Source organism: Trichosurus vulpecula, chromosome 2 (assembly GCF_011100635.1).
Source record: "Trichosurus vulpecula isolate mTriVul1 chromosome 2, mTriVul1.pri, whole genome shotgun sequence".
NCBI classification, from domain to species: domain Eukaryota; kingdom Metazoa; phylum Chordata; class Mammalia; order Diprotodontia; family Phalangeridae; genus Trichosurus; species Trichosurus vulpecula.
In genome coordinates, this window is record NC_050574.1 from 145,974,550 (window position 1) to 145,986,368 (window position 11,819).

Genomic DNA, 11,819 nt, shown 5'->3' on the forward strand with positions numbered 1-11,819 from the left:
ACCTCCTCAGAAGGCAATGCTGCTGGCATTTTTAGAAGGTACAACACTATGACTGCCAGAAACCTCTCTATCCTGAACACAGCTACCCCAATATCATTCCCAATATGTCTCTACCCGCTGTGGTCCTGGAGAGTATCTTTTCTTAAAGATGCAGGAGCATCTAGCTCTATAAGGGAAAAGAAGACATAAGAAAGGAAAGAATTGCTATTCAGAATGGACTGCAGTCCAGTCATTTAACTCCGTTTTTTCCTCTATAAAATGTGGGAGCTGAATCAGGCGTCCTATGCCTTCCAGTCAAGGTTGTGCTGGTAAAAAAAATGTTTAACAACCAGCTCTACAAGGAGAAGAAAAAAGTATACATATTAAATATATACATTTAATATGTGTTTTTAACATTTTCTACATCACTTTATTAAGTATAAACAATCAATGACTATAAATTAAGCCCTAATTTGTAACATGTTCCAAAGTCTAAGATGTCAATTCTCACACTGAAAACTTACCCATATGCTCTTGCTAGCCAGTTTGAATTGGCTCCAGCACACATCTACTCCTCACTTTAGTTCCAAGAACACAGAGAAACAGAGCTGTTAACTTTCATTTTATACTGTTTTATTTGCCACAGAGAATGATCTTTCAACTAGAAAGGATAGAAAAAAAGGTAAAACCCAAGATAAGTGGGGAGATAATAGAGTACCTAACTACCTTTGATGAGTTTAAGTCACCAGACCCAGATGAACTACAATCCAGTGTATCCTGAGAGAAGTGGCAGATGTGATTGCTGAGCAACTGTGAATGTCTTTTGAAAGATCATGGAGATGCAGAGACCAGTCATGACTTCAGAAGACTGAGGGAGAAGCATGCTTCTCACCTCTTGGCAGGGAAGATATGAAATAGAAGTACAGAATGAAATATACATTTTTTTTAGAGATGGCCCATGTGTTGATTTGTTTTGCTTGACTATGTGTATTTGTTAGAAAGGTAGAGTGGAATCCATACAGCGAACTGGCCCAAGAGCCGGAAAAAACCAGGGTTCGTGTTCCACATCAAACACATACAAGCCATATCAATCTGGGCAAGTCACTTGAATCCATTTTTTAGGCTACTCTAGAGAAAGTTCTGTTGGTCAAGGGAGTGTCCTCATCTGGGAGTTCTCCAAACCAATGGAATCATATCTCCAGACCCTACCCCACTACATATATATAGCAAGCACAAGATTTTCTTTCTTTTTTGAAAGGGATGGGGGAGGGATTTAGCGAAAAGTGAGATTTTTAAAAGGAGCATCAATAAGACCTTTTTAAAAATATACAGGAGAGCAGTAGATGGTACAATGAGTAGAGCACCGGCTCTGGAGTCAGGAGGACCTGAGTTCAAATCCGGCCTCAGACACTTGACACATGTCCTAGCTGTGTGACCTTGGGCAAGTTACTTAACCCCAATTGCCTTGCCTTCCCCCCAACCAAAAGACCAAAACAAAAATACACAGGAGAAAACAAAAAGAAGTTCATAAGGAGATATAAACAAGACTATTATATTATTGCCTTATTATTAATGTCTTTAAAAACAAATTGTAGCAAAAGTTTATGTTTCCATATAAAATATATTGGGATGTCTCTGTTTGTTAATGATTGTTAAATTCATCATTAAAAAAAACTTTTAAAAATTAAAAAAAAATCACATGGTTCTGCAGGACTCAAGAAATTCATATATTGTCCAAAATTTCAAAAGAGGGAAGAGAATGGAGACTTTCACAAATTGTAGACCAGTGTGAGATTGCCTTTAACTCCTTGCAAAATTCTAGAATGTATTATAAGAGGAAATAGTTAGTAAACATATCCACCAGAGGAAGTGGTGCTTTGCTATTCAAGGACAACTTGGATAAGTCATGTCAGATCAACCTCACTTCATTCTCTGATACAGTCACTCGAATGGTAGATCGGAGAAACACTCTAAAGTAGTCGTTAATAGTCCCATGTCCACTGGGAATGTGGTCTATAGTGGACTAGCCCAGGGATCTTGGCTGATTCTATGCTATTTAACATTTTTATTGATGACTTGGATAAAGGTCAAGATGGCAGGCACATCAAATTTGTGGATGACACAAAGCTGGAAAGGGTATCTAACACAATGTGGGTGGCAAATCCAGCATAATAACAATAGCTAGCACTTATCTAGCACAAATATTATCTCATTCAATCCTAACAACAACCCTGAGACATAGGTTCTATTATTACAAATGAAGAAAGTGAGATTAAGTGATTTGCCTAGGTTCACGCACATACAAGTAGTAAGAATCTGAGGCTGGATTTGAACTCAGGAATTCCTGGCTCTAGGCAGCTAGGTGGCTCAGTGGATAGAGCACTGGGCCTGGAGGCAGAAAGACCTGAGTTCAAAATTCCAGCCTCAGACATTTACTAGCTGTGTGACCCCAGGCAAGTCACCTAACCTCTGTTTGCCTAACCCACTGGAAAAGGAAATGGCAAATCACTCCAGTGTCTTTGCCAAGAAAACCCCACAGACAGTACTGACACACTACGGCCCACAGAGTCTCAAAGAGTCAGACACGACTAAACAACTGAACAACACCATCAACAGCTCCTGACTAGGCACTCTACCCCCTGCACCACCTAGCTGCCTCAAAAAAAAGAAGATCCAAAAAGATTTTAATGGGTTAGAACAGTGAGTCAAACATGAAATGAAATTTAATGAAGATAAATGTAGCCTCATGACTGTGTTCATAAAATCAATTGTGGAAGTACAAGACTGAGGGAGCAAAGAAAGTCTTTTACCAGAGAGCTGTCAATTGGAAGAGAGATTGCACTTGTTCTGCATAGCCTCAGAGGGGAGAACTAGGAACAATGGATGGGATTTATGGAGAGGTTGATTCAGGCTCAGTGTCAGAAAAACTCTACAGCAAATAAATCTAATCAAAAGTAGAATAAGCTGCTTAGGGGAGTAGCATTTTCTCGCTTGCTTGAGATCCTCAAGCAAAGCCTAGATGACCACCTAGAAGCAGCTGGGTGGTGCAGTGGATAGAGCACTGGACCTAGAGTCAGGAAGACCTGAGTTCAAATTCAGCCTTAGCTGTGTGACCTTGGACAAATCACCAAATCTCTGTCTTCCCTAGTTTCTTCATCTATAAAATGGAGTTAATGATAGTACCTACCTTCCAGGGTTTTTGCAAGGATTAAATGAGACAATTTTTGCAAAGTGCTTAGCACGGTACCTAGCACATGGTAGGTGCTTAATAAATGCTTGTCTCCTCTTTTTTTGGAGGAGAGGAGGCAGGGCAATTGGGGTTAAGTGACTTGCCCAAGGTCACACAGCTAGTGTGTCAAGTGTCTGAGGCCGATTTGAACTCAGGTCCTCCTGACTCCAGGACCCGTGCTCTACTCACTGCACCACCTAGCTGCCCCCGCTTGCTTCCTTTCTTTCCTTCATGTGTTGGGGATATCCTAGAAAGGAGTTTTGTTCATATTCAGATTGCTTCCAACTCTAAAGTTTTGTGATTCTTTGAATAGTAGCAAAACATCTAACGTGTATCCTTGTGTCCTGAAACCTGAACACAGCACCCCACATGCTGTCACCTTAAGCATAATAGAAGACATACAAGATGATAGTTTATAATATATACAAGATATATTGTATCTAATATATACAAGATATATTGTATCTATATTGCATATAATATATACAAGATGATAAAGCTTATAGAATAGAAGCAGCAAAGCTGTGAACTTGGAATCAGCAAAACAATTTCCAGTCTGGACTCTGATTGTTACCAGCCATGTGATTCGGGGCAGGCCATTTAGACACACTGCCTGACACTTGTTTACCAGGTCGCCAAGGGTTTGTAATCTGCACTGAGGAAAGGACTTCCCCTGCAGGAGTTCTCTACCATTAAAAAAATTACAGAAATCATAGATCCTTTGTAAAATAATAGCCTTGTGGGTGAGTTTTTTTTAATAAACCCATTCAATGTTCCTTGGCCCACATGAGCTGTGTCTCTCTACTGAAGAGAACAAATATCTGATTTAATCATGGATTTTTTTTTTGGTAGAAGAGAAACCCTCAGCCTCATTTAGTCATACCTCCACGTCGCCATGTCATAAGCATAAATAACTTAATTCAATGTAGCAGAGGCAGCATTTGAACCCATATCCATAAACTACAAATCCAATGTTATTTCCACTAGTCCACCCTTGTAAATAGGGACATTAGAGAGTTCTATACAAATCCTGATTACTTTTCTCCCCACAATAGAGCAATACTCTTTCAAAGGTCAGGTAATTTTAAGTTAATTTATACTCAATCCACTATCCAGTAACATTTAAATTAATTTCAGAGTGCTGCCACAGAGTGCTGCCACCTGACTCTGGAGTCAGAAGACATAAGTTTAAATATTACCTTTATCATTTTCTGCATGTGACCTTGAGCACACAAGGCACTTAATCCAATGGGCCTTCCTCAGCTAAAATGATGGGACTAGACTGGTTTACCTCTAAGATTCCTCCTAGTTCTAAATCTATGATCCCACCTGTAAGAATATCATACTTTTCATTGTTATATTAAGTAGTAGGCTCATAAGACTTCACAAAGGCCAGGTGGATCACTGAATGTACACATTTTGATAAATATCTCCACTTAGACATTTGTCTTACTCTACGACTTTTCTATAAGAGCCCTAAATTTAACTTTTTCCACTTTAAAAAGTAATTCTTTCTTCTTTACATCCTTGATGTAGGCAATTCCTCCAGAAGAACTTCTAGTCTACTTATGTAGCTGTGTCCAGGATGAATTTTTTATGATCTTCTATAAATTCACTACAAAATGTCTGATCCAACATGCTGGAGACCCTCTTCACTTTCTCTTGCAGTCTTGACAATCTCAGCAGAGTACATGAGCTATCCACAGGTTATCCTTCCCTCTGACCACATCACCAGCCAACCTTTTGAGTCCTTTTGTGCGTATGAGTATTTTTGACTCATATATTTCTTTGATGACATCCTTTATACCATCTATCCTTTATAATCCCTATTGTCAATGTGTTACAATGACTCATACTCATGACAAGCCTTTCCACTGCCTTCAGTGTAACACCCATTTTCAAGTCTTTAGAAAATTCCACTGTTGTTATAAAGGCTCTTTTTTCAGTAACACCGCATAGATTTTTTCTTTCTGTAAATTAAAAAAACAAGTTCTTATTCTTTGGCCATTCATCAGTTGGGGACTGAAAACTAGAAGTATGTATAGAATGATTTTATGCACACACACACACACACACACACACACACACACATGCACTCACACACACACACACACACGCGCGCGCGCGCACACATTTATGTCTAATGGTAGCCATCTGGGGGTGGGGAGAATGGAAGAAAAAAAGGAAAAAAAGAAAGTTACATGATAACTTTATTATATATTTAAAAGAAATAGCAAGCTATGCATAATAGTTTGCAGTTTCATATGCAATCGTCTTTTTTCCTATTATTCTATATCATGGAAATGCTTGAACTTCTTAAGTTCAGAATAAAATAAATATTTTTAAAGAAGTGCAGTACTTCTATAACTGTATAGAAGGACAGTAAGCTTGGGGGTTTGAAGGTCTGGATTTGATAGCTAGTTTCATACTTACTGGATGAGCAATCTTGGTTGGGTAAGTCATTGATTCTCGCTGAACTTCGTCTATTCAATGGGCACAATTTTATCTGCACTATGTCATACAGGGTCAAGAAGACCAAATGCGATAACACACAGGAAAGCACTTTATAAACTGCAAAGTCCTATACAAGTGTAAGCTATTAATATTAATGACAAATAAAGAGGCAATACCAAAGTATCCATCCATGTTTTATTTCACAGAAAGGGAGGGTGTCATAGTGGGTAGTGTGCTAGACTTGCATGGGATCTGGTAGACTTGGGTTCAAATCCTGTCTCTGACACTAGTTGAAGTTGCCTTATCTGTAAAAATAGATCTGTAAAGTATCTCAAAGTGCTAGGGCAGGGAACATATGACATCATGTATGTAAAGTATTTTGCAAACAGTTATGGATTAACTAGCATTTATTAAGCACCTACTATGGACAGGCACTACGTAAGTACTGGGGGTAAAAAGAAAGACCAAAAAAAGCCTCTGTTCTCAAGGAACTCACAGTATAATGGTAAGAGCTATAAAGGTCAATTGATATTTCACTAAAAATTACTTCTAACCTCAAAGTGCTCTTCTAATTTCATAGAGCATATGCTGTAAATGTTCATATTAAAGAAACACTTGCCTACCTCTTCCTTATAGGCCTACCTTGACAGATATTACACAAAGAAAGGAGGACACCAGATGGGGGAGATGGTTGTAAAAGGACGGAACACCATGGAAAGGAAAATTAAAGAAATGCAGGCATTCCTCGGCCTCCAGGTCACTGGGAAATTGGATTATTCTACTATGAAGATGATGAAGAGACCTCGATGTGGGGTTCCTGATATCGCAGATTATCGTCTGTTCCCTGGTGAACCCAAGTGGAAAAAAAACATTTTGACATACAGGTAATGAGATAGTTTTTCAAGAATCAGAGAGCAATATGTTTTTTGATGTTTCTTTGATAATCTGAGGCATAAGCATGCCGTGCATTATTTTTAAGGGTACACAAGAGTATGAGAGGGGATGGAAATCTTTAAATATCATGACATCATAGACAATAAATTAAAATAGCCTTAGAAGTCATCTGGTCCACCTTCATCACTTTACAGATAAGGAAACTGAGGCTCAGAGGTTAGTGACTTGTCTATAATGATATACTTAGGAAACAGCAGAGCTCAGGATTCAAACTCAGGCCCATTGGTTCCCAATCCTACACTCTTTATTCTGTATCATTCCAACTGTCATCAAAAACAGGCTGGCTTTAGGAGAAAACATTCTCAGGATGACCGTGACACTAGGCAGGCAATACAGCCAGGTGGGATCAACGCATATAAACATGGAAAAGGGAAAAGGAATCTTTGAATCAAATGATTAAATGATGGTGCCTGGCATTTCGTTTTTTAGAACCTTTGATTTTAAAAAATTTGAGGATATGATAAAACTTACCTCTTCTAGAAACCCTTGGAATAACAGTTCAACATGCCTGGTGATATGGTGGCTAATCAAGGTATTTTTCTAGGTGGCCAGTAAAGTGCTATGACTATGTACATCCAGCAGGCGGAGCTCTGAAAATAGATAATAGATTTCACTGGATAAAATTTTAGCCAGGTTTGTGGTGGAAAGAGGTCTGGATTAAGTTAAGAGTCAGAAAGGAGAGATTAAGCATTTATTAAGTGCCTGCTTTGAGCTAGGCACCTTCTTAAACACCTTCTAAATACTATTTCATTTGATCCTCAAGAGAAACCTGAGAGGTTGGTATTATTTATTATCCTCATTTTACAGATGAGAATACTGACGTTAAGTGACTTGCCCAGAGTCACACAGCTAATAAGAATTTGAAGCTGGATTTTTACTCAGGTCTTCCTCACTCCAGGCCCAGCTCTATATCCACTGCCTCAATGAGAAGATCAAAAAAAATTTTTTTTTAGTTCGGAGAGTATGAGGTTCTGCTCTGTAGAGGTCTTCAAGCAAAGGCTGGATGACCCTATTGGAAATTATTTTGTAGGGAGCTTTTTTCAGGTTGGACTAGATAGCTGCTGGGGAGACTTAGGAGCAAGGAATGCTGAGTCTTGTACAACAGATGAGGGTAAAATAAGGATTATTTATGGGAGTCTTTTTGAAGCGGTTTCCATGTTGTTTTCTTAGAATAAACTATGCCTTAGAATGACTATAACTATAAATGTGCAGCAAAGGGTCTAGGCCAGGAGTGGGGAACCTGTGGCCTTGGGGCCACTTGTGGCCTTCTAGGTCCTTCAGTGAGGCCTTTTGACTGAGTCCAGGTTTTACAGAACAAATCCTCTTATTAAGGGGATTTGTTCCATGAATTTTGGATCCAGTCAAGGGCCTCACTTAAGGATGTAGAGGGCCACATGTGGCCTCAAGGCTGCAGGTTCCCCACCCCTGGTCTAGGCCACAGATAATCTGGAACAACAAATAAAAAGAAAACCTTTTGATTTTCAAATGTATGAAGTATTTCCCACAAGACGAAGTGATCCTCCCCCCAAACCCCATCTCCAGGAGCAAGGGTAGTCCCTAGTTAGATTTAAGTGGTCCCCTACTTCCTATACACACACCCCATGTAAGCTCCTTGAGGTCAAGGACTGTCTTCTTTATTAATTAATTTATTTGCTAGGTACCATAATAGACACTTAATAAATGTTGCCTGAATTAACTAAACTCAGAGTGATTCTTCATCTTGTCCCTATTGGATCTCACAGAATCACAGAATTTCACAGTGGAAGGAACCTCTGTGGTCATTAGTCTAATCCATTCCTGAAAGTCATTCTTACTATAATAAGTGAGACAAGTAGTCATCCAGCTCCTGTTTGAAGATACAGTGCCTGACGTGTAACAGATGCTATATAAATGCTTACTCCCTCCACACATCCCCTCATCTGATAGCTGAGGGGAAGATGGACTGGAGTAGGAAGAGACAAACAGCAATACCAACCATCAATATTGCAATAGATTAGGCATGAGGTGATGAAGGCCTGGGCTGGGATGGTGGTAGTGTTAAAGGAGAGGGGATACAGTGGCTAGACCATAGAAGGTGTAAAAGGGAGTATGTTTAGTAATCCTGGAAAGGCATATTGTAGCCAGATTGTGAAGGATATTACATGCCAAAGAGAGCAGGCTTGTATTTGATCACAGAGGCAATGGCAAGCTAGAGTTCATTGAGAAGGGGAGAGGCATGGTTAGACTAATATTTTGGAAATACCACTTGGGAAATTGTGTGGAAGACAAATTGGAGAGGGAAGAGAATCAAGGTACAGACACCAACTGGAAGACCATTGAAATGGTTCAGGATGTTGTTTTGTTTTGTTTTGTTTTCATTGAGAAAGACAAAAGATTTGAGTATTAGTTGAAAAAACAATTTTAAAGAGTTGACGACAATCTGAACTAGCTTGGTGGCTATGTGAAGGGAAAAAGGATAGATGCATGAGACTCTATAAAGGAATAATAATAGCAATAACAGCATCTAAAATTATATAATCATCTCAATAGATGCAAATAAATCTTTGACAAAGAACAACACTCATTTATGCTAAAATCCCTACAAAGTATAGTCATAGAAGGACCTTTTTAATCTCCTGAAAAGTATCTAAAACCAAAAGCAAACATCACATAGAATGGAGAGAAACTAGAAGCTTTCTCAGTAAATATAGAAGTTGAGCAAAGATGTCTACTCTCCTCCCTATCATTTGATATAGTGCTAAAAATGTCAGCAATAGTCATAAGGCATAAGGATAGGCCAAAAAAAGGAGATAAGACTATCCATATTTGTTGATGACGTATTGTTTTATTTCAGCTACAAAAGAAACTTTCAGAAATCTACATCATTTCTTTATAATAACAAAATCAAAAAGACAATAATAGAGGGGGAAATCCCTATTCAAAATAACAATATGCACAAAATAGTGGGGGATTGATCTACCGAAGCACACAAAATACTTGTATAGATTCAATTGCAAAGTGTTGCTTAAATAGCTGGAGGATTATTCAGTGCTTGTAGCTGGGCTATATCAATATAATAAAAATAATAATACTACCAATGATAATTTATAATTTCAATGCTATACCAATCAAATTTTCAAAAAGATAATTTACAGAACTTGATAAAACAATAAAAGATCTAGAATATTAAGGGAAATAATGAAAAAAAGAGGAATGAAAGGGGGAATCAAACTTCCTGACCTTGAGCTGTGTTATAAAGCAGCAATCGTCTAAACCATTTGGTGCTAATTAAAAATTGGAGAAGTGGATTAATAAAACAGCCTAGACAAGAGAGAATCATAAATAATAGAATTCAACAATCCGACATTCGATAAACCAGAAAAATATAAACTATTTAGGAAAGAACTTAGAATTTGATAAAAAAAAAACTTCTAGAAAAACTAAAAAGCAGCCTGGCAGAAATTAGGCTTAGACCAATACCTTACACCATATTCCACAATAAATTCAAAATAAATACATGACCTTAATAAAATATTAAAGGTCATACCATTAAAAATGAAAGAGGAGTAGATCATACACCTCTCACAGCTATATAAAGATGTATTCTTAACCAAATAAGAAGTAGAAGAAATTACGAAAGATAAAACAGATAACTTTAATTACAAGTAACTGAAAAGCTTCTGAGAAGCAAAGCAGTCAAATGGGAAAAAAAATTCTATCAGATTTCTCACATAAGTATTTTGTGTCTAAGATATGTAGACAAATATAGAAAATATCCAAATATATGCATATATGTATATCATATATATATATGACCTAAAGCCATTCCTCATAAATAAGTGATCAAAGGATTTGAAGAAACAGTACCCAAGAGAATTACAAACTATTACTAGTCACATGGAAAAATGCTCCAAATCACTAATAGTAAGATAAATGCAAATCAAAACAACCCTGAAGTTTCACCTCACACCGAGCAAATTGGCAAAGATGACGAAAGGTGGGAATAATTCATGTGGAGAGAAAATAGTGAACCAGGAGAAGGTTGGTAGAGCTATGCATCAAAATAACCATTTTGGAAAGCAATTTGGAAATATGCAAACAAAAAGGTTGCTTCTAGCAGTCATTCTACTCTGGCTCCTGAAGTCTCATTACTCCTTTCTCCACCTACTACTGTTCTTAAAAAAAGTTCCCTTAGCTCTACACAATTTTACCTATTAGTGTCATTAGCTCATCTGGTCCATTTTTTTGTTGTTGTTTATTTAATTTATGGAATAAAACAAGCATTTCCATAACATAGTATAATAAAAAAAGAGGATTGCCTGTGAATGCAAATCTATTATGTACAACTTGCTATTCCTTTTAAATATATAATAAAATTATCGTGTAAATTTTTTTCTTTTTTTTCTTTCCCTTCCCCTGACCCTGGAGATGAGAGACCGGTTTTTTTTCAATCTAGATCAAAATCCCCTTCAGCTTGGGCTCTTTTCGGAGATAAACATTCACATAAGCATGTTGCCCTGCTTCTCATTTTTTCTCATCTGTAAAATGAGGAGATTGAACTAAGTGCCCTTCCAACTCTAAATCCTATGATCTCAGCCCACATTGTTTTCCATTAGAATATTAGTCGAAGGCTTCCAATTCCCCATCTCTTTGTTTGAGGATGCTCACCGTGCAATCTACAATTGCTTCTTTCCTTTATTTCCAAGAAATTGTAGGCAAGTATTTACAGTCATCAAATTAGGGAAGAATATTTTAAACCCTAAATTTTCTCAATTTTTGCCTCAATTCTCCACTTTAGTCTGCATGCTTTCTAGAATATTTTATTTAATCAATAAATAAGATTGCTTTCTTAAAAGGTTTGGACAAGTTTTTTTTTAATTAAAAATAGGATTCTCAGTTTCACAAAATGGAAAACATTCTCTTTCTATTTGTACAGAGTCTCAAAATACACATCCTCAATGAGCCATGCTGAGGTTGACAAGGCAGTAGACATGGCCTTACAGGCTTGGAGCAATGCCGTCCCTCTGAATTTTGTTAGACAAGACACAGGAGAAGCAGATATCATGATCTCATTTGAAATTGGAGGTAACGTATCCTTCTTATGCTCTGTGCATAGCCAGCACACCAATGCTATCACCACACACAGTGCTGTGTGACTTTGGATGCAATCAATCAGTGTGATCTGTCTATAATGGGGCTTGATGCACAGAGACCCAGGTTAGAA

The 11,819-nt window shown here is 37.7% G+C and overlaps 1 protein-coding gene across 1 annotated transcript in view; it reads left to right on the forward strand.

The window, feature by feature from the left end:
* Nucleotides 1-11,819, forward strand: part of MMP20 (matrix metallopeptidase 20) — a 55,941-nt gene that overhangs the window by 2,198 nt on the left and 41,924 nt on the right. The window contains exons 2-3 of the mRNA XM_036745336.1: nucleotides 6,299-6,546; nucleotides 11,532-11,680. Coding sequence (XP_036601231.1) covers nucleotides 6,299-6,546; nucleotides 11,532-11,680 — 397 coding nt within the window. The remainder of the gene's footprint in view (nucleotides 1-6,298; nucleotides 6,547-11,531; nucleotides 11,681-11,819) is intronic.